Source organism: Salvia hispanica, chromosome 1, assembly GCF_029641045.1.
Source record: "Salvia hispanica isolate PSC_SH4W2 chromosome 1, Shi_PSC_v1, whole genome shotgun sequence".
In the NCBI taxonomy this organism is placed as follows: domain Eukaryota; kingdom Viridiplantae; phylum Streptophyta; class Magnoliopsida; order Lamiales; family Lamiaceae; genus Salvia; species Salvia hispanica.
In genome coordinates this window covers 51704940-51727581 of record NC_142692.1, presented here as the reverse complement: position 1 = coordinate 51727581, position 22642 = coordinate 51704940, and the positions used below count along the sequence as shown (strand labels likewise).

Below are 22642 nucleotides of genomic sequence, written 5' to 3'. Positions count from 1 at the left end.
TAACAGATATTTCATCCCTTTTTCCATTTCTAATTTCTTTCTCTTTTTTTTTTAATCTTTTTCCAAATCACATTTATTTCTAAAATTTAAAACCCACAACGTACATTTTGTATTCTAATATTAATCTAAACACATTGCTAATCAATTTAATTTTCCTGCACACAAAACTTCACTCGTTGATACTTCTAATTTAATTTGCATTTTAATTGACCGTTACCCATATACTTAGTTTATAGTTTATTCAATAAATAAAAATTATTGGTTAAATATATTATTAATGGATAAGAATAAATAAAATACGAGCAGTGATAAACGTAGAGAATAACTAAGTACGTAATTAGATATTTTAGGAATTTCAGTTTTAAAACCGGTTCCTAAATTTTTATTATTTTTAAATTAATTAATATATTATTATCTATCCTTTAGGAATAAATATACTTTAGAAAACATTTTTTCTATAATCTCTCCCCTCTTTGTTCCTATTTTTGCTAAAATTCTGGAGCAATTTTCTCTCCTATCTCTCTCTCCTCTATCTTCCAAAATGTTGCTAGGATTGAATGCAGTTCTTTCGTCTCTCTCTACCACATTTTTAGAGTTAACATTTTCATCCCCAACTATCTTCATGTGTGCAGTTTTATGTTATAAATAATAATTGTGATATTGTATATTGTTCGTATGTTTTGTTCTTTGACATACACTATAGAAATTAAATTAAATTTATAAATTGAATAATAAGAAATTTACAGTTAATAAATTTAATTTAATTTAACTTATAAATTAAAAATATTAACAAATTTTAAATTCTTACTATGTTATACATATTGTTTGTATATTTTCTTAACTTATAAAGTTTAATTGCGATATTCATTTTTTTATATTAATTAAATTTTATAATGTTATAGTAATATAATAAAATAAATAAATAAAATAATTGCATCCAATTTTATGTTTCATTAACTGTTATAAATGCAGTACAAAGTAAAAGTTCTGATTAAATTCGTGCTTTAGTGGACACTAATTTTAATATAGTTTATTCTGAAACATTTTATTATCTGATAATGGATATATGCATAATTTATTGAATAAATATTTGTGGATTTTAATACAGTTAAATGCGTTAAAAAAAGTAATAACATATAAGTAAATTTAATTTTAAAAATATACTCTTTCTTTTTTGAAATGCTTGTTTTATTAATTACTCCCCCCGTCCGCGAATATGAGTCTCGTTTTTTCGCTTTAGTTCATCCATGAATAGAAGTCCCGGTTAATTTGTGTATAAATGGTAAAGGCCTCATATTCCACTAACTCAATCCACTCACATTTCATTTAAAACTAGTAAATACATGAATTAAGAACGCAACCCAATCAGTATTTATATATCATACGAAGTATAAGTATGATAATATTTTAATTTGTTGATGGTATAGTGAATGAACCAAGAACTGTAATGGAGTATTTTTAAAGAAAGAAAAAATATTAACTATATATTTTTAGAATAATAAATATATGAATTAAGAAAATGTGATTATTTTATCGAGGTTCAATGTAATATTCCAAAAATTAAGAATTAAAATAAACTAAAATTTTAGAAAGTAAAGAATACAATTGAAATTGTGCAATTCTTAAAATTAAAACCGTAAACTTAATGACTACTATTTCATAGGAGTATATCACATATTCAATTTTAATTGTTGCATGTTATAATTATTTGAGCTAAGAACTCTAATATTCTATACATATCTTTAAAATATTAAATAGATAAGTTATGAACACGCGATTAATTACGGGGTTCAACATAATCTTCCAAAAATTATATATTAAAGAAAGAGAAAATATTAACTATATATTTTAAGAATATTAATATAAATTAAGAGCATGTGATTATTTTATCGAGGTTCAATGTAATGTTCCAAAAATTAAGAATTAAAATAAAGTAAAATTTTAGAAAGTAAAGAATTAAAATTAAAATTATGAAATTATTAAAAACAATACCGTAAACTTAATGAGTACTATTTCATATATCATATATTCAAATTTAATTGTTGCATGTTACAATTGTTTAAGCTAAGAACTCTAATATTCTATAACAAAAAAGTGAAAATATTAGTCACATATTATTAAAATATTAAATAGATAAGTTACAAATATGGGATTAATTTTTTTTTCAGGGTTCAACATAATCTTCCTAAAATTATAAATTACAGAAATTACAATTTTGAAAATTTAAGAGTTAAAATTATAAAATAATTAAAATTAAAACCGTAAATACTAAACTCAATTAGTATTATTACCCATATATCAAATTTTAATTTATTACTCCATGTTTATTGGGACGAACGAAAAAGAAAATTCGGTCTATTTCTATATGACAAAGGGAGTCTTGTATGAAGTAAAAAGAGAAATTATTATTTGAAAATATTAGAAATATGAAATAAATAAGATAATAATATGTGATTTTTTTTTATCGAGGTTCGATTAAAGAAATCAAAATTTTAGAAAATAAAAAATAAAAATTCTAAAATTCTGAAAATCAGTAGTACTTAATTAGTTACTAGGAGTATTTAATGTAGTATCAAAATTTTAATTTGATGGATGTTATAGTGAATTGAGCTAAACACTCTATTCTCTTATAAACATTCTTGTAACTAAAAAGTTACTAAAAGAATAAATTTATTAATATTCAAAACTACAATTTAATTAAAAGTAATTTCTTTTATCATATGATATAGATATGATTATTTACAGTTCAATAGTTATTAGTAGTTAACAAGTTTTTAATATTTCATAGTGCTAATTATTTGTTATTAAATTATTTGAATTAAAATTTATAAAGACTGATTTGATAAGACATCCATATTATTTATTAACTAATACTACATCTTTATTTAATATTTTAAATTTTGAAGATATATTTTTAAATAAAGGCAACGAAAGAGGAAGAAATTTAAAAATATATCATCCAATCATTTTAAAAGTTGTATCCCACACACAAGTCATTAAATATATGAACAATATATGCATAATCTACCTCTATATCCTCGATATGTGTATTTAATAAACAAATTAATTTAATTATAATAAAGTATGTACACAAAATATAAATTTAATCAAAAACAAAATATAATATACAAATTAATGTTTCTTTTAGTACTAGATATGGATATTTATTATTTAAACGATGAACTATGAATAGGTGTAGAAATGTAACTAAAAAGTTACTAAAAGAATAAATTTTGTTAATATTCAAAACTACAATTTAATTAAAAGTAATTATTTTTTATCATATGTTATAGATATGATTATTTACATTTCAATAGTTATTACTGAAGGGGTTGGCAGCGGAAGCGCTCACATAAATCAATTACATAATAATTCTGATCTATTTAGCAGATTATTTAGACAAATTCTATTCGCGTAATTATCACATGTATCATGCTCAAAACTCAAATAAAACATGCTTTAAATTAATTGAAACCTAAAACATGTTTTTCTAGGGTTTAGCCATTATACCTTGAAGATTCTCCAAAGAATCGAAGATGGCTAGCGCCTTCTCTACGTGAAGATCTTTAGTACAAAACCACGGATCTTCTGTCTGGTTCCCGAACTGTAAACTGATATCAGGGTGGGTTCATCTCACCAGTATACTAGGACCTAAATAAAGAAGACAGAAATCATATACCACAAAGGAGAAAAATTCGCCCACTCCTAGGAATAGGGGGGGCGAAAATTTTGAGTATAAATTAAGTATGTTTTCTGTCTCCTTTATTCTCCTATTTATAATAAGTCACATATTGGGCCCAGATAGGGATCTATGGAAGGCTTTGGATATGGACTCCTCCAATTAGCTTTTTACTAATTAAATTAAGTCCAATTTATAAGCTTAAAATTGGAATATTACGAGCAGCCACTACAGAAGTAATATTGCACTCCCCATCCAAATCTGAAATTATAAGTACTTCGGGTTTCCATTACTTGATATTTATTTCCCGTGCTTAAGATAGAAACATCCATTAATTAATTATTGTCTGCTATGGACTTAATTAATTAATATCTTATTTATTCCAAGAGAGGACTCAGCAAGAAAAACTTATTTATTATTCATAGAGTAATTAAACTCCAACTAGCTAGGTTCCGAATAATAAAACTTTATTTCAAGCTTCTCTTGAGGATGTTATCAAACGAGACTCACCTCGCGCACGATTCAATATAATAGCAATCCTAGCACCGCTAGATATTAATCACCACTACCCAATATACCAGACTTATTGGGTTGCGAAAAATCCGCACCATTTGGTAAGTCAAAGTAGTGCATAATCAATACCGTATGCTCAATGCTAACGTACATTGATTGAGAAATAATTTACGAGATCTCGTCTTTCAGTAGATAGCATAAAGACTGTCTCGCTGTTAGATCCATTTAGTGCTATACCACACCAATGTCATCTTATTTCAGTAAGGCTTAGAAATAATCGGACTGACATTGCAACCTTTCACGATAGGTAGTCTAAGCCTATGTAGGTTGTGAAATTATTCTTTTTCTTTGTTTAGAACTGACCGTGTTACCTTAAAGTGACCCACAACCGGTCTACTAAAACAAAGACTTAGACTTTGTTAAGTTACTTATACATTTAAACATGTAATAAACATCCATTAAACGTAAAACATAACAACATTATGACAAAAATAATCTGTTTATTCCTTTGGAAAATAAAATAAGAGTTTTAACAGTATTCAATCACTCGAAAGGTGATGTCTAGTATACAAACTCTAACAATTACTCCCTCCGTCCAACATAATTTGGGACACTTTGACCCGACACGAATTTTAAGAAATCTAATGGAAAGTGAGTTGAAAAAGTTAGTGAAATGTGAGGCCTACTTTTAAAGTATTAGTTTTATAATAAAATGTGAGTAGGAATGAGTTAGTGGAATATGAGGTCCACTACCAAAAAAGGGAAAACTGAAGTGTGTCAAATTATGTGGGACGGTCCAAAATGGAATATTGGGTCAAATTATGTGGGATTGAGGGAGTAGTAGTTAGCAAGTTTTTAATATTTCATAGCGCTAATTATTTGTTATTAGATTATTTGAATTAAAATTTATAAAGACTGATTTGATAAGAGATTCATATTATTTATTAGCTAATAATACAACTTTATTTAATATTTTAAATTTTGAAGATATATTTTTAAATAAAAGCAACAAAAGAGGACGAAATTTAAAAATATATCATCCAATCATTTTAAAAGTTGTATTCCACACACAGGTCATTAAATACATGAACAATATACTCACCAAAAAAAAAATACATGAACAATATATGCATAATCTACCTCTATATCCTCAATACGTGTATTTAATAAACAAATTAATTTTATGATAATAAAGTATGTACACAAAATATAAATTTAATCAAAAACAAAATATAATATACAAATTAATGTTTATTTTAGTACTAGATATGGATATTTATTATTTAAACGATGAACTATGAATAGGAGTAGAAATAGGAGATTTAGTTAGCAATATAATGAATAATTCACCTACGAAATATCAAGACAGAATAATGAATAAACAAACAACTAAAAGTGATAATATTTATAGTAGTAATTGTTTTGCAGATACTAATAAATATTTGAAGGAGATAAAAGGTGGGACCTTACAAGACTAATTAATCGATGGATAAATATTTGAAGGAGAAAAAAGGTGGAACTTTAAAATGATTAATCGATGGAGTAGGAGTATATAGATATGAAAATCTTAATTTGGAGATTTATATCAAGATTAATGTTTTTTTAGGATTTAAAATATAATAATGGTGATTTAGTAAGTAAATAATATAATTTATAATATAATGTTAATATAAAACCGGTTCGATCTGATTAAAAAGTTAAGGGCATTAGTAGGCAGAAATGCTCTACGAAAATCATTTCCCATAAAGTAATATGATTTGTAAGATGATTGATTAATGCTGTTGGCATTGTAGAAGAAGAAGAAGAAGAAGAAGAAGAAGAAGAAGAAGAAGAAGAAGAAGAAGAAGAAGAAGAAGAAGAAGAAGAAGAAGAAGAAGAAGAAGAAGAAGAAGAAGAAGAAGAAGAATGGTGATAACTTTTTTAGTTTTTCAGTTCAAGAAATAACTTCTAGGTGTAAGAGCATCCCCATCCGTGCCCTTAGCTAAGAGCATGGAAGTGGGCCCGGACCCACTTTTACTCCTTGTCCTTAGCTAAGAGCACAACACCCACATCCGTACTTTTCCACATGGACAAGCTCAAGGGTTCCACCATTCTATTATTCAATTTAAATACTTCAATTACTAAAAACATTTCTACATTATAAAAATACATTGAAAAATAAAAATTACATAATTAAAATTCTAAAAAATAAAAATTACATAATTAAAATCTTTAAAAATAAAAATACATAATTAAAATCCTAGAAAATAAAAAAAAATACATTATTAAAATCCTACAAATTAAAAATTACACACGTGAAAGACTAGTCATCTATCCCCAATTGCCTCTTGAGACCCCGGATCATTCCCTCATGTGTTGCAAGTTGCTCCGGAGTCATCTTAGACGTATCGTTCAAATAGAGTTGACCCAAGTGGGGGTATTTATAGATGAAAATGTGAATTTTGGGGAAAAATATTGAAAAATAAATTAAAAGTGGGTAGAAAACGAATATAATTTTTTGGGAAGTGGGAAAATATTTTTTTTTATTTAAAAACTTTTTTTTAAAATTAATTTCGAAACTTTAAAAAAAAAATTGAATATGCCAACAGCTATGCCGTTGGCGAATCAGAGAGTGTCACGTGTGCTGCTCAGCGGCACGGACGTGCTCTTAGCTAAGAGCAGCGCCGTGCCGCTGGCACGGATGGACGGCTCGCAGTGGCGGACGAGCTCGTCCTTGCCGATGGCACGGACGGACGGACGCGGTTTTTCCTACCGTTGCGGATGCTCTAACCATTCTTCGTAATCTTTTCATAAAAAATTTAGTACTCCCTCCATCCAACAATAGATGTCACAATTTCGTTTTTTAGTTTGCCCAATAAAAGATGTCACATTTCCTCTTCTTTTTTTAAAGTTCTATCTCACATTAATACAACTATACAATTTTTTTCTCTCCACTTAACGCACAAAATAACATCTCCGAAAATATTGTATCTTTACACAAGTGTGTCATCTATTATAGGATTTGACGGAGTATTTATGTACATAGTTGCATTCTTGGAGGCAAAGGTTACATCCCTAAAAACTAAACATCATTCGCATCATTTAGGGCATACATTGTATCCCTAAAACGACATAATTTGTTTAGTATAATTATATAAATTATCGAACTATCTTGAAGAGACTTCGATTTCTCTTTTGTGCCAACTCCATGTTGATTTTGATATATACGAAATTTACATGTTTCTAAGGAACAAATTTGACCCGTTTTAAATATATAACATGTGAATTACAACCTCAGGTTGCATATATTATGTACTTCTGTATTTTGACTTGTTTGTTGAGAAGGCAACTATTTAAAGGCAGTGCCAACGGTCAGCGGACATTTGAGCCAGTCGCACCCAGAATTGAGTTTGCGGCCAACTAAGAGATCAAGTCAGCAACCGGCTGAGGAGCATGCCGAGAGGCCGTCAACAGTCCGCTAAGATTACACAGCGCATGCAAAGAGCACTAGTTCTAGTCCATTTTTGCCTTTCGAGATTCATTTGTTACCAAATTTGAGAATAAGCGTACAAGTCTACAAGTATAAATACCCCACCACATACTCCATTGAAGAGAAACTTTTAACATTCAATTCCATAATTTACTTTGATGTTTTCCACCTTCCATCCATCTCCTAGCTATGATCGAGACAAGGGAAACTAAAGACTACAAGATTTTAACTCCAAATTTGATCTAGTGGTTATTCATGTTTTGCTTTGTTATTATTGTTTTAGTTTCCAAAGCCTTCAAGATTCAAACACCAATAACAATGGGTATCCGATTATCGTAAAGCTGAAATGCTTAATTAATTAGATATAAAAGTCTCATAGCCATATATGTTCATGAATCATGACCAACTGCTGCACATTGCCATAAGCTAAACAGAGCAACAATAATTCAATATATTTTGCTCTCCCAAAAAGATAACACAGGTGAAAAGAATACAGTGAGTTCTACATTCGGTAGAAAATTCAACTATGTATTGCACCTCAGGAAAGCTCAAAACCTCTAAAAACTAGACAGACCAATGCTGGGAAACAAAATAGAGACAACATCCACAGACCAAAAATTAGGATGCGACAAATCAAAAAATGTAAAATACAGCCATCAACTACCTATCCAGACTCTTCTAGTGATGCATCAAAACTTTTATGCATTTCACCCTCCTGCCTAACCAAAACAGAAGTGATTTCTAAAGAGTAACAACTTTTCTTAACCTTGACAAGAGAATGTATTTCGTTAACGAATGATACAAATGATGGACACCTGCAAAGACCAACAGGCAGGCAATTGGAACCTTCTGATGTAGAAGAACCAATTCACAATACAATCAATTACCAGGCCAGGATCCCAGTCCCCAATGAGATAGATACCTTGGGAAATGCTAGAAAAACTGGAACCTGATTGATTAACCACATATAAACATAGACCCAAGAGCCCCAAATGAGCTACCCTAGAAACTAGGAAACTGGGAGACCCTTGGTATTTTTAACATTGTGATGTGACTAACCAAAGAATTCAGAGGGGGCAAGCGTGAGTTCAGTATTCAAGCTGAACATCACGAGGCAGCAGCAACTGCACCAGTAGCTTTTTCCAATTTTTTCTTTTCAATTTCCACCCGTCTCAGTTCAGCATGCTGAGCAACACCATTTGCTAGAGCCTGATAACGAAAATCAAGCGTTTGGCTAATATTCTGGAACCTCAATGGATCCGATGCTTGCAGGACTACAGAATAAAACACAACGGGAATCAGGATAAAGTAAGAAAATATGTCTACAAATAAAAAAAACAGCAGCAGCTTACCTTTTATGGTATCTACAAAGAAAATGAAAGGGTCAACATCATCAATTGGCGATTGCAATTCTTCATCATCGCTGAAATCATCATCTGAATCTTCATCATCAAATTCAGTGGAACGGAAAGCCTTGGCCTGCATCGAATTGTTGATAATACCATGTATATTTTCAGAAAGCCTTGAACAAATAGCTACAGCTATGAATTTTCAGAATCTATTTGGTCTCCAAATATGATTACCATAACCAAAGCTTCATGTCATACAGCCTATTTCTATGCCATATTCAAAACAAAACTTAAATCATACAATTCAATCCAGACTTCAATATCTTAATCAACTTTTGTCGCAGTCCAAGCTGAATCTGGCTCAAATATTATTTTTTAAATGATCAAAAAATTTAAAGTACCCACCTTGGCAGCCAGCTTCTGAAGTTTAAGGCTTTCAGCTTCATCACCACCCTCAGCATCAACCCCCATCTCTTTGTCACTATCATCACCATCTTCCTCATCATCAGTTTGAAAATTGCTCATATCATCGTCTTCTTCATCTTCACCATCTTCCTCCTCCTCCTTAGCAGCAGCCTCTGTTCCACCCGAAAGTATAAACACACAAATATGAAAGATAAGATGGTAATCCACAGAACATATTGGGGGATGAGCTTCAGATGACCATTTAAGATGAACTAATAGTTACCCAATCCACATAGGTATCAAGTAGATGAAGACAGGCCTGGAGAGCCACATGAAAAATTAGCAGCAGATAAAGTAATAAAAGAACGAACCTGCTACTTGATCCTTATATGCAACAAGCAGATCAAGAGAAGACTTGAAAACACGCTCCAATGCTTCACCTGGTAGCTGATCAGCAGGAAGTGGGATTAAAGATGTCAATCCCAAACAGCATATCTTTTTATCATGTTCTCTGCAAGCACAAAGATATATAAGTAACCTTTCAGATTTAAGCAGAGTTGAGATACAAACAAGAAAATGTACGAGTACCTTTTAAAATTAGCTCGTGCTCCACTTTTCTTTGTTTGATGCAACATCTGGAACCAAAGATTGAAAACTTCTGTGGCAACATTAAGCTTTTGCAGTATGCTGAGAGTGAACGATGCATTATAGTACAAAGCATCAGCAACCTGTTAAGAGCCATCACCCTTATCATTATAAAACAATTGGCCAGAGGCAGTAAATACAATAACACAGGAAGTACATACTGAGATGTAATTCATATTAACATCCCAAAAGTTATACAGTATACATATAGCCAGATAGCCTGGGAAAGAACTTGAGAAAAGCATGACATCCATTACCACTTCCATCAATAGGCATTTCAAGTAAGGCTTCTCAGTACGACGCAGGCGTTCCACAGTTATTCTCAAGTAAGGCTCAACCCAATGATCGACCTGACCTCTACAGTTCTGGAATAATACTTGAATAAGCTTAGGTGCTGGTTCAATATCTCCATCCTCCAGATTTTTATCACCCATAACCTGCATGATTAACATAAAAATTAGTCAGAAATAATCAACCAGATCAGGGAAAAATTAGATAAAGCACTAACTTACAGATGATATCATGTTCCAAAGGCTTTGCTGGTAATCTGGTTCCTTGCATGTGAGAAAATGTGCTGTACTTCTTGATATATAGTTGTCTAGTGGCACTAAGATATCTGAATATTCCACAGAAATAACAAGGTATAAGGGGAAGCTAAACAAAGTGATCTAAAGTTACAACATCTCAATCACCACATAATTCAAGATAAGTGGGGGGATAACATCAATAGTATCAAAATTATATCAAAAGAAGAATGTACATTCGTTGGGCAATACCAAAATACATGCATCACAAGCACAGTAGGAAAGTAATCAATTTAACCTTTTAGAGTGCCACCTCTTAAACAACATACAAGCAGGAAAATAAACACGTGCTCAGAGGATGGGGGCATTAATGAAGCATAATATGAAAACACAACCGAATAGGTGGCAATGTAGTGATGACAAAATGCATCAACAGAAAATTGTGCCATACTTGGGAAAAAATCAATGGCCCAATCAGCCAGCGCTTCCATCATCAATGGCCAAAGGCTCCACATCTCCAGTGATATAGTAGGTGAGAAGAAAGTCATATATGACACTATCTCCAAAACTTCCTCAAATACCTCTGAAAAAATGCATTGGAGCAAACAAGAAAGATGAATGGTTAGATATTAACATGTAAGATGCCATCTGATACTCACTTCAATCTGGATATCCAATCAAACATCTTCATGCATAGATCTTGTTTGAAGTTTCATGAAGATGCGTTTGAGATCCCCATATTATATGACCAAAAAATATAAGTAATTGAAAATCACCAGTAAGGATAGAAATACAAATGAGTGGTTTAAGAATTATATAAGGTATAACGGAGGAAGAGATTACAAAGAGACATCTAAGAAGTTTTTTTGTCAGGTAGAAAGGATTCCAAACAAGACAAAAAGTGGAAAATTTTGTATCGGAAAGTAGCGAGAAAGGTTTCATGATATTCCTGGTACTAGATTTTATGATGGTTGCAAATGGAATCAATGAATTATCTGCAAATGGTATATATAGTGTACGGAAAATAAAAACTAAAATCACACCATTCATCCTCCACCATCAGAAATACTCCTATAAGTTTTGATAAATTTTAGCAGCAAACTTAAAAGTATCTAAATCAAAATGCACAGTAATGACTAAATATGGAGTATGAGGATGTGATGGCTACCTTGTCCATCAGTAGTCAGCATTCTGCGCATTATAGGCAATAAAGTAGGCTCAATGTGTATAAATAGATCAGGAAGGCTGTTGACTGACTCAAGAATTGTGCTTACGGCACGTAAGCAACCAACAGCAGCCAAAGCGCCAGGATCATCACCTTCCTCATCTGCCTCAGCAGTATTCATGCATTTCCAAAATGCAGCAGCCTAGAAATCAAATAAAAAGGATATCAGAAATGATGAAGCAAATATACTCATGCCGGAAGATTAGCATTATGGCATTACCAAGTTTTGGCATAGTCCAAGGGCATATGGAGCCATCTCCTCTCCAAACTTATCAACTATTGTCTCAAGTGTAAACACAAGATCTTCATTCTCAACTTCATTCATAAGCTTAAAAAACTCTGATAAGATTTATTTAAGAAGAAAAGGAAACTCAGTTAGAATGCTCCATGTTTCACAAAAAGTGTGATAGGACTTCAATTATTTATGATATACCATCAAGTAGTTGTGGAAGAATTGGACGGATCTCACTCAAGTCTGTAAATTTAAAAAGGAAAAAAAAGGCTTGAATCAGTGACAAGTCTGGATAAACATAAAGCAATAGAAGCCAGACAATGTACCATTGCAGGCTTCCACAAAAGATCGTAGGGCAAAGACAGAATCAACCCGAACAGGAAGTTCTGGGTCACGCATCCCAGCAACAACACTGTGTAATGCTCTTCGGAAGTTGTTTGGGTCGGAGAAATTGATATGTGCATATTGTCCTGCAACCCATGCAGCCTAAAATACAGCAAATTACAAAGAAACAGCATAAGTACACAACATCATAAATCAAGAGTTGTACTATCAGCATAATTTATAAGAAATTGACATTATAGCTCTGTTTAATTTTTTTGTAGGAAAGATATATCATAAATATAATCACACTATACCTAACTTATTGTAAAACATACACGAAAAAAAGAGGAACTAGGTTGCATTTATGCATCAACCTTCAGACAACTACGTTTGAGCAGAAAGAGATGGACTTTAAAAATATTTTACTTCAAGACCTGATAGAACCAATAGTAGGTCCCACAAAGGCAACTGAACATTACCTTTGCTCGAAGATGCCCTACAGGACTGCTGAATTCGGGGAAAACATGTTGTACAAGCATTCTCTCCAGCTCAGATTTGTATGGTTCTGTCTGCTTCAGTTTATCACACAAAGCTCCAATAGCAAGAAGAGCACCATCTTTTCGTCTGAAGGACTTATATTCTGGTGCTGCCTCCTCATATCTATATTAGGAATAAGCATTTAATTTCCATCTATCAAATACAACTTATTTGTACCACTCAATTAATAATATTAAGTACCATGATGTATATACCTCTTAAAAACATCTACAATAAACAATAAGAACTTTTGAAGATTCTCTTTTTGGCGTTTCCTCACCAACTCACTGACGAAATCCATTGCAGCAGTTCTAGGACTGTATAAATCCTCAATTATGTCTAAACAAATGTAAAAATATTAAAAATTGTTCAAATATCAAAGCAAAAAACACTCAATAATAAGATGACAGTGTTAACTCACCATATCCCTTCCTCACATACTCATTGGGGTCTTCATCCCAGAGCCTCTGATCATTGTCACTGAAGCACATCAGGGGAAAGATGATCTCGAAAAGAACAATATCAAGTCTTGGTTGCAGCTGACTATACATACTACTTTTGGAGATACTGCACAATTTTGGGAACATCAGATAGTGATTGTAAAGATCATTGGAACATCAGAATTATCAGACTTATACAAGGGACAAACTGAAAGGCAGTTAACTTTTATGAATGGAGAAAAAAGGAAATGTAAAGTATTAAAAATCCCTCAAACACGCATTGGCAAACTTGGTTCAAGTATCATGAAATCTGGATTTATAGAAATTTTTCGTAAAGGGAATTGCAACAAAACAAATTCAAGTGGGAACAAAAGGAACATTAACTTGCAGATGTTATCAGTACTGAAGTGATAATAAAATGCTGCATATTTTAGTCTTAGCAGAATCAGCCGACAAAGTATATGTAAAGTAAATGGAATATTTAGCAATTGAATCATTTCTTCTTTTAGTTGTTAAGATCTGCCCATTGGAACAAAACAACAGTATATGCTTTGCCTTACTACACCAAGAAGATAAAAAAAAAAATATAACCTCTAAATACACTACACCTTGCTTGACTTAAGATTTTAAATTAACTCCACAGTCAGGGTGGAGTTCAGATTCATAAATTACACTTGGATATATTTAAGGTTTCTGTTAAGTCCATATATTCCCCATTCAAACTTCCCATACCCAGAGTATTGGTAATCAAGTAATCGGACTCAATATAAAGGTGCTTGGCCATACTAAAGATCCATATCTCTTGCAAAGAGTTGAATATATGCTCATGAAAACGGGCTGAGAGAGATTCAGTGAGTAATCAACAAAAATACATGATTGATTAACGAACCTATTGCTAAGATATTGCAGGATAAGATTGATAACTCTGTCAGGCAAATAGCCTCCAACGCGGATCACATTCAACAAATTTAGATGGCACTCCAAAATCTTCCCTGCGTAATTCTTCTGGAACATTTGAGCAAAAGCTTTGTTTTCTGGGTTTTGAAGTTTAACATCCCCGAACCTGGGAAAAGCACAGGAAAAGAGTAATAATTAAACGCGAGGTCCAATCAAATGTTCCTAAAATGATGAAATATAAGAACCTACCGAGTATAAAGGCGGTTTAATATATGAACCGTCCACTTCTTTACTTTCCACCATCCCCATGTTTTTCGTAGCTCGGGATCTTCAGGTTGTCCTTCTGCAGGGACAGGCCTCTCCAATATATTCAAGAAAAGAATCATCCAGGCATTGAATACATTTGGATCGAATAACTGCTTTGGGATCTCCAACTGGCATAAAGGGTGACAAATTAGTTGAGATGGATGAGACACATAACATGGAGCAGGAACCAGATGTACTGAACTTGATAAAACATACAGATCGGTTGTGGTAGGTCTTTCACAGAGAATCACATCAACAGTAACTATTAAAAAGTTCATTTTTTATAAACAAAATGTCATGATACATTGTGCACATAATCAGTTGGAAAAAATGACAATATAGAGGAAATGAGCAAGATCCCAGACACATTTGTCATGCACAAGGTTATATATGAATAATGGCTGCAAACCATTACCAGGAACAAAAATGCTCCAATACAGCATCAAGAGCCTAGAAATAAGCTTGAACCAGGGGACCTGAGCTTACATAAATAGATGACCAGAATATTTTGCAAATCAGCTTGATCAATTCTGCTACTTCCACCGAAGGGTTAGCAACCTGAACGAGCTGGTTAAATATGTTAAGGAGATTAGGAAATGTTTCTTCCACAATGTGATTAACTGGTATTCTGTCATCATCTGATTTAAACCTGCAAATGACAAACATAATCAACACAAGCATGACCATTATACAAAATAATTATTCTGCGGAAGATAAATTCTTTTGAAATAAGTCCCATGCTTATTGATCTTAAAAATTATTGTCCCAAGTTTATAAAAAGACTTGATGTACCTACCACTTTATACCAGATGAAAGAAATAAACAAATAGTTTCCATATGCTTATGTAACATTTACAAGCTAGCCTGCTTCAATATCATACGCATGTTTGTCAGCATGTAGAAGTTTCATGCAGAATACAATTCAGATATTTATGAAAATATGCCATTTGCGTGAAGTTGCAACGTTCTAATTTTTATTAACTTTATCACTGTAACTCATAAAAAATTAGAGCTGAATTTCTAACAAGTTTATGAGGCTTGATCATAGCTACTACATGACAACTAAATGGAGGGAGTAAGGATTTGGCCCACTGGACTTGACAGACAACATAAAACTCTATAGAATCGATACATAAAATCCATTTAACATATTCTGAATTAAGAGCGTGATATTGAAATGAAACAGATATATTTCAGACAGAGAACTCACTCGTATTTCCTGGAGAGAATCCTTAGCACAAACAAAGAACCATAAACTTGCTGATCCTGCAAATTATGCTTCACCCAATGCAGAAGAGCTGGCCATTGTTCTGGGTAATCTGCATGTATAATTGTTTTCAAACACTCACCCAGCTGTGCTCTGTTTAAAAATGGAAGTTCAATTACATAGTTAGTAGTCTTAACGGTTATTTGGCACCAATAAATTATGTGTCATGACTGTTTTGATGTAAAACACTACTAATTGAATTGTATCATCAAAGGACACAAACAGCACCCAATAAGCAAGCTGACTGTGTATACATGCGTACTTTGCGAAGATGCACTTACTAAGGATTTTCTACATAGTGTTATCCTTAAAAGAGAAAGTACTTGAGGATAGAAAGGTAATGATACCTTAAAATTGGTGGAACCTGGGTAATAAAGTTCAGTATGTTCTGCCTCACAACTTCCTTGTCCTCAGGCAATATCCTTGATTGTTCACCTACAGCCGCACAGGTAACACGATTATGTTTAGTATCTAACAGAAGTTCATGAAGGCATAAACTTAATTTGGTCAGTATAATTAGATTTTATCTGACAGTATCAGCTCTCTTCGTTAGAAATAACACAGCCAGCTCCTGAGAGATGGATAAGAGCAAACTATAAATGCTTGCTGCAAATCTTCTCAAAAGAAGAAGCTGCTATTGCTTGGGACGGATCTGAAAGACATTACTATTATCTTTTAATACTTCAGATAGAACTCTCTGAAGAATTCCAATCCTCGAGCATTATATGTAGTCTAACAGACAGGTACAAGCAAGCCTTTGGCTTGCTACTGGACACCATACAGTTTGTAGGAAAGTTTTATCACAAGAGAATTCCTAAATCCACCTATTAATTCTTGAAATTGTATGGATTCAGTTTAATCACAAGCTTTTACATGAATTCCTAAATTTACCTGGTTCATGAGGATCCCAGTTTTTAGCAATGAAATTCTTGAAGGTAATGCTAGCGACTTGTCTAACCGCTAAATCACAACTGACTTCTACTATGATCTGCAACAGCCTGACCAAATGCTGGGGTGCAAACTGAATCTGCAAAAGGTACACCAAAGATATACAAGTCATATATCACTCAATTCAAGCAGCACATGCATCAATCATACAAACTGCGAAAGTAAACTGCCACTGAATTCATAGCTCCTACAATCATCCAACCCAAAACAATCTAAATACAAAACATAATCGATCAAAATTGTAGCAAAAACCTGATTGAGACTCTCTTCAGCGGCCCTCCGTTGGTCGGGATTGGTGCTAAGTGCGCCCTGCAGGATCACAGCCAAGCTCGGAAGATCCATCCCGCGATTCTTTAAGCACAAAACAAGCACACTGAAACAAAAGGAAGGATTAAATGTAAACCCCAGAAAGGGAATTATTCTGATTGATTTCCTTTCTAGGGTTTAGAGAATATGAAAGCGAGGAGATGCACCGGGAGAGAGATGGACATCGAAGGAATGTGTGCGCAGTACTTAAATGGTTAGGGTTTAGTGATAGTTGTTTAACTAACTGATTAAAATAAAACCTTGTAATGTAAATTAGTTAATCTGATGGATATTGCTATCTCAACTTGCATTACTTAAAGAATAATATTCTTGTATTGTTTTCAGCCTTTTGGACCTACTCGGATCGTGTTTCTTCTTCTTCGGTGATGTGTCGAACGAGAGTGGCCAAGACGTCTTGCATTTGTCAGCCAATGTTGTCAAAGCAGTATGGCAGTCCGCCGGAAAACTGCCACAGAGATATGGCGTATTGGTATGGCGGGATATGACGATAAATAAAATAATATTTATATATTTATATATAATTCAAAAAATTAGAAAATAAATAAAAATATAACATCAAAAACTCTTAAACACAAGTAATAAAACATAAAATAAAAAGCAATTAATAAAAGTCTAGTAATTAAAGTCTTTAGTTCAATAAAACATAAAGCCAGGATAAGCTCAATAGACATCAATCATCAAGCTCAACATAGTCTTCTAGTTCATCATCATCACTATCATTGGCATCCATTTCATCTTCATCGTTGGCCTCCATTGCTTCATCCTCTTGACCTCCACTTACACTATCCTCAAATTTTTCCTCTTCCGATTCTTCATCTACAAGCTCAAGCCTTTTCCCTTTTCCTTTCCCTTTCTCTTTTCTAGGTATGATAGGTTCTTTTTTCTTAGAATATCTAAAACAACTTGAACTAGGTGTAGAAGATTCTTTCCTCTTCTTTGACCTAGTATATGTCCTAGGCTCTCCAACACCCGAAGCCTTATATAACATGTTTCAATCAAGGGTATCATTATCATGAACCAAATGATTACTACCATCAATATCATCATCATCATCATCATCATCATCATCCAACTCCCCAACTAACCACTCCTTGCACTCATCAATACCATCGAGAAAAATAGGATCAAATTCATCAGTTGCACTAAGTTTGTTCCTATCATGCAATTTTTGGTTATATTTCACATAAACTAAATCTTACATCCTCTTATGCTCGAGCATATTTCTCTTTTTTGTATGAAACTACAAAAAAAATATAATTAATCACATAATTGTTATTTATAAATATTATTAGAAACTAAATCACTACTAAGTACAATAAGTAATCTTTAAAAATGTACAGTAAGTAGTAAAGTAAGTACTGACCTGCTCAAAGACGCTCCAATTGTGCTCACAACCAGAGCGCTACATGCCAAGCTTAAGATTTTAATTGCAAATTTTTGAAAAAGTCTAGTGTCTTCCCTAAACATAGACCACCATGTAGCTACACAATCATATATCTTACTAAATTAGAAAATAGAATTCAAATATTTTTAAGGACTAAGTTTAAAGTTTCTCACCAGGATGTACAATCTTCATTTGTCGTTGCGCAGCCTAGGTACCAAAGAAGTCGCCTCCTGCGTTTGTGTACACATTCAACTCTTGAAGCACTGGTGTGTATTTTAGAGTATCTTGTCTGGTTTACACAATATATCAAATTTAACTAATTAACTCTAATAACACTACAATGACTGCAAGATTATAGTGTCGTAGTAGTATTTCAAGTGTCGATCCACAAGGAGGCGAAAGATTATTTACACTTAAAAGCATACAAAAACATGTAAAGATTTGATTTTTGATTTTGAAAGTTGATGACAAAAATAAAGCTACAAATTAACTAGAGAAAGACTTTTAAAACGAGAAAACATGTCACTCCAAGTTGCTCACTAGACTTGTATTGTTCTACACCTTTAATAATGAAACATATCAACGGATTAAAACATCACTGAACATGTACACGATGAGTAGTTCACAATTAGTTGAATACATAACCTATGGACCAATTTTCAATGTCTATAAACTAATACGGAAGCGCGGGAGAAATAAACATCTACTATAATCACCTATTTAATTCATTATCAAATTATTGTCTGAACAATGCTAATTCAATAGCATACCAATGATCAAACATTCCTTAACTATGTTAAAGAGACAATAGCAAAGGAAATAACAACACTACATTATTAGCCAAAAACATAGTGTATAAACATTGAGCACATTGTTGGTAACAAAACACATGAATTCAATGGTTTTGAAACATCCAAATAAAGCCTAGATTACAACTTGGAGCAACATAGAGAGTTTAACCTAAAAACATGGTGGAATTTGCAATAAAAACCATAGGAATCATGCTCTCGTTGAGTGGAATTAAGATGTGGAGACGGATCGTCGGAATATTGGCCGAAATTTCTTCCTTCTCTTCTTCCTCCTCTATTTCTCTCTTTTTCCTCCCTCTTTTCTCGTCCAAGGATCCCAAATAATCTCCCCAAAACTGCCTCAAAACTATTTGAAAATTGAATTTGGAGGTTACTGCGTCTTCGTACCCAGTCGGGTGAAAATTTTGAGGTCTTGCTGGAATTTTCGTGTTGTGGACATGTTACCTGGCCAGGTGAATTATTAGGCATAAAATTCACCCGGCCGGGTGCCTCATTTTGAGCACATTCTGGCCGCAGCTTGGGCAGTCTGTCAAATTGGGCATTTTGCATGACTTTTTTCAATGACATTGTTCTCCATCCGAGCTTCATTCCATGTTTCGTTTCACCATTCATTCCTCTTCCTACACCAAAAAACATACTTTTGCAAGTATCAAACTATATAAATCATGTGAAGTTATGGCAATAAAAATGTATAATTTGATTCGCATTAAGCACCCTATCTTCCTCTGATTTTAATTTCGCCAATCGACTGAAACATGCATATAACCCTTTAGTCACTGCACTATCAAAGCTCAACTCCTTGTTATCATAGAAGATGCTTGGATTCAGAAAGTATCTAGTTGCATGCAATGGCCTATGGAGTTGACAACTCTATCTTTTATCAATTATCTTTAAAACATCTTCATATTTTTTTTCAATCCCATTGAAAGAATTCTTGATCGCCTCTTTTGCCTTCTCCATTGTCTCATAGATGTAGCCCATCGCTGCCTTCTTCTCACAATCCACTAAGCACTCGTACAAGGGGACCCATTATTTTGAGAATTTAGACGACATTATTCCAAAAGGAAGTCATCATAACGGTCTTTGTTGCTTCAATCCCCTTCGCCTCCTTCGAAAGCTTGTTGTGCATCCACTCATCACATGTAAACATTTTCCTAAGGTTGTCTATTTCCTCTTGAAGCCTTTGCAATGATAGATAGGATGTAGCAAATCGAGTGATGGTCGGCCTCACTAACTCCTTCTTGTGTGTGGTAGTCTTTAACAAGTGTAAGGTAAAATCATGACTATAAATATAGCCAACGAAACTAACACTCCTTTTAATTGTATTCTTAATCACGGCAATCTAACCAATATCTTCGAGCATTAGGTCTATTCAATGTGCCGCACATAGAGTCCAATAAAGACGCTCTCTCTTTGCCATCAACAACTTCCCGGCTGCAACATAATTACTCCCGTTGTCTGTTACTACTTGGACAATATTTTCTTCACCAATTTCATCAACCACGGAATCAAGCATTCAAATATTTTTTTTCTCCTGTTTTCACAATGCCAAATGCATTAATAAATCTAAGAAATACCGATCCACGAGGAGAATTAACTAATCCGACATAATCGAGCAACCAACCTCCATCCATTCCTTCATCTTTTTCTCTAATAATGATTCAGTAAGTTCCATCTCATTCAATAGAGGAACCCTGATGTCGTGATAGCTCGGAATTGACAAATGCGTGCCAAATTCTCCAATTGATCTAACCATAACTTCAAAGCTCGGCAACCGAATCGCGTTGAACGACAAGCATGCTTGATACCAAAACTGAGCAATATTATGATGGACTAACCCTACAGCTTTTTTATCAAAAGATTCTTTCACATTCTGTTGCCTCATCTACTCTTTACTTAGTTTTTCAGCACTTGCAGACCTTTTCATAAACGTATCCATCGGCCCTCTCACTACTGTTGCATCTTCAACTGCATTTTCATCATTGACACTCGTACTACCAGTACCACCTAGATCAACAAACTCTGTATACTTCGAAATATCTAGCTTCCAAAAATATTTTTGGATTGCAAGTGATCCCAAAGCTCCTCTTGCACATGTTTCGGGCAACTAGGACATGCGACAACCTTTCCTTTCTTCCCATCAAATGCTCTTTTACTCTTATGATGCCCTCGTTCATCTCTTTGTTGCAAAAGTTGCATTTGACTTTATTAGTCAACTTTTCATCAATTGGAGAACAATACTTCCAGCCCGGATCAGTTCAATTCGAAAATTTTCCCCTAGTGGAAGCTGCTGAAGCTTCTTCTCCATGAGACGTTTTTGCAAACTCTATATGTAAAACAAAGAAAACAATAAAATATAGTTAATAAACAAAATCCAGAATGTAGGCATGCCCTTGTTTATCACATAGGTGTAGACTTTGAAACATGAGAATGGGTTAGCCTAGCTGATGTTGATATTGTTACTTTTTCTACATTATAGAATGGGTAAAACATATAATATAATCACAAAATACCTTGCTGTTGTTGCTGGAAGGAGCTGACTGCTGGAGGGTGTTGGGCTGCCGCTGGAGGCGGCGAGGGGCTAGGCGGCGGCAGAGTGGGGTTTAGGAGGCAGATTGTGAATAGGAGTAGCGATGAAATAGGCGGCAGATTGTGGATTAGGAGTAGCCGATGGATTAAGGTTTTAATTTTGATTTTATATTTAAATAAAATGGGTTAGAATGGTTGGGTGGGCTGGTTTAATTTTGGGCCTCATGCAAAATTCAATTAAAAAGTAAAAAAGGCCCATTAGAAAGTCAAAATTAGACAAAAAAAAGTCCAAATTAGCCTAAAACACCGCCATGGCAGGATATAGTGGCCCCATAGCGCCACGACCGTGGCGGGCGTGGCGGCTGATACAGAAAAATGCCATGAATCAGTATGGCAATGGTGTTTTCATTACAAACTGATATGATATAGCGTCATATCCCCGCCATAGCTGATATTTAATAACTTTGTTGTCAGGTCATCGTTCTCATCTAAAGTCGTTGCGAGTTTTTTGCATGGCTCGTCACATGATGCGTGTTAGCAAGATTCGAGGATTTTACTACATCTCATGTATCATTAAACGGGCTCAAGTCAGATACATTAGAGGTGCAACTAACATTGTATTCAATTAAACTTATAATCAATTGAACAATTCATTAGTGCTCGACTATAAAATGTACCTAAATAAGTTAATTGAACTTAGAATCAATTGAACAATTAAATAGTGTTGAGATTCATTTGAATCTAAAATTCACCGTTATAGCCCAATTACATTTAAACATAGTATATAAAATGTAATCGATTTAATTGACACACTTGAGATTTTTACTGATACT

The 22642-nt window shown here is 33.4% G+C and overlaps 1 protein-coding gene and 2 pseudogenes across 1 annotated transcript; all 3 read right to left on the bottom strand.

The window, feature by feature from the left end:
* Window positions 1-8088: 8088 nt before the first annotated feature.
* Window positions 8089-17273, bottom strand: LOC125221839 (importin beta-like SAD2). The gene is made up of 22 exons (XM_048124126.2): window positions 17013-17273; window positions 16704-16839; window positions 16160-16247; window positions 15756-15905; window positions 15032-15194; window positions 14489-14673; window positions 14232-14405; window positions 13324-13469; window positions 13118-13241; window positions 12845-13025; window positions 12368-12527; window positions 12243-12284; window positions 12030-12148; window positions 11753-11951; window positions 11036-11167; window positions 10573-10676; window positions 10318-10497; window positions 10004-10143; window positions 9787-9926; window positions 9416-9588; window positions 9014-9140; window positions 8089-8935 (listed from the first exon to the last, which is right to left on the bottom strand). The coding sequence occupies exons 1-22, from the start codon at window positions 17100-17102 to the stop codon at window positions 8769-8771; spliced, it is 3120 nt and encodes a 1039-aa protein (XP_047980083.1). The 5' UTR covers window positions 17103-17273; the 3' UTR covers window positions 8089-8768.
* A 241-nt stretch (window positions 17274-17514) lies between these two features.
* LOC148934099 (uncharacterized) lies at window positions 17515-18288 on the bottom strand (annotated as a pseudogene).
* A 1600-nt stretch (window positions 18289-19888) lies between these two features.
* Window positions 19889-22244, bottom strand: LOC148934098 (uncharacterized; annotated as a pseudogene).
* Window positions 22245-22642: the final 398 nt, after the last annotated feature.

Coding starts and splice junctions, on each gene's coding strand:
- LOC125221839 (XM_048124126.2), bottom strand. CDS start 17,102: ATGGATCTTCCGAGCTTGGCTGTGATCCTGCAGGGCGCACTTAGCACC. Junction 15,906..16,159: donor CAGGTTCCACCAATTTTAAG/GTATCATTACCT, acceptor ATTTTTAAACAG/AGCACAGCTGGGTGAGTGTT. Junction 11,168..11,752: donor GCTGACTACTGATGGACAAG/GTAGCCATCACA, acceptor GCATTTTTTCAG/AGGTATTTGAGGAAGTTTTG.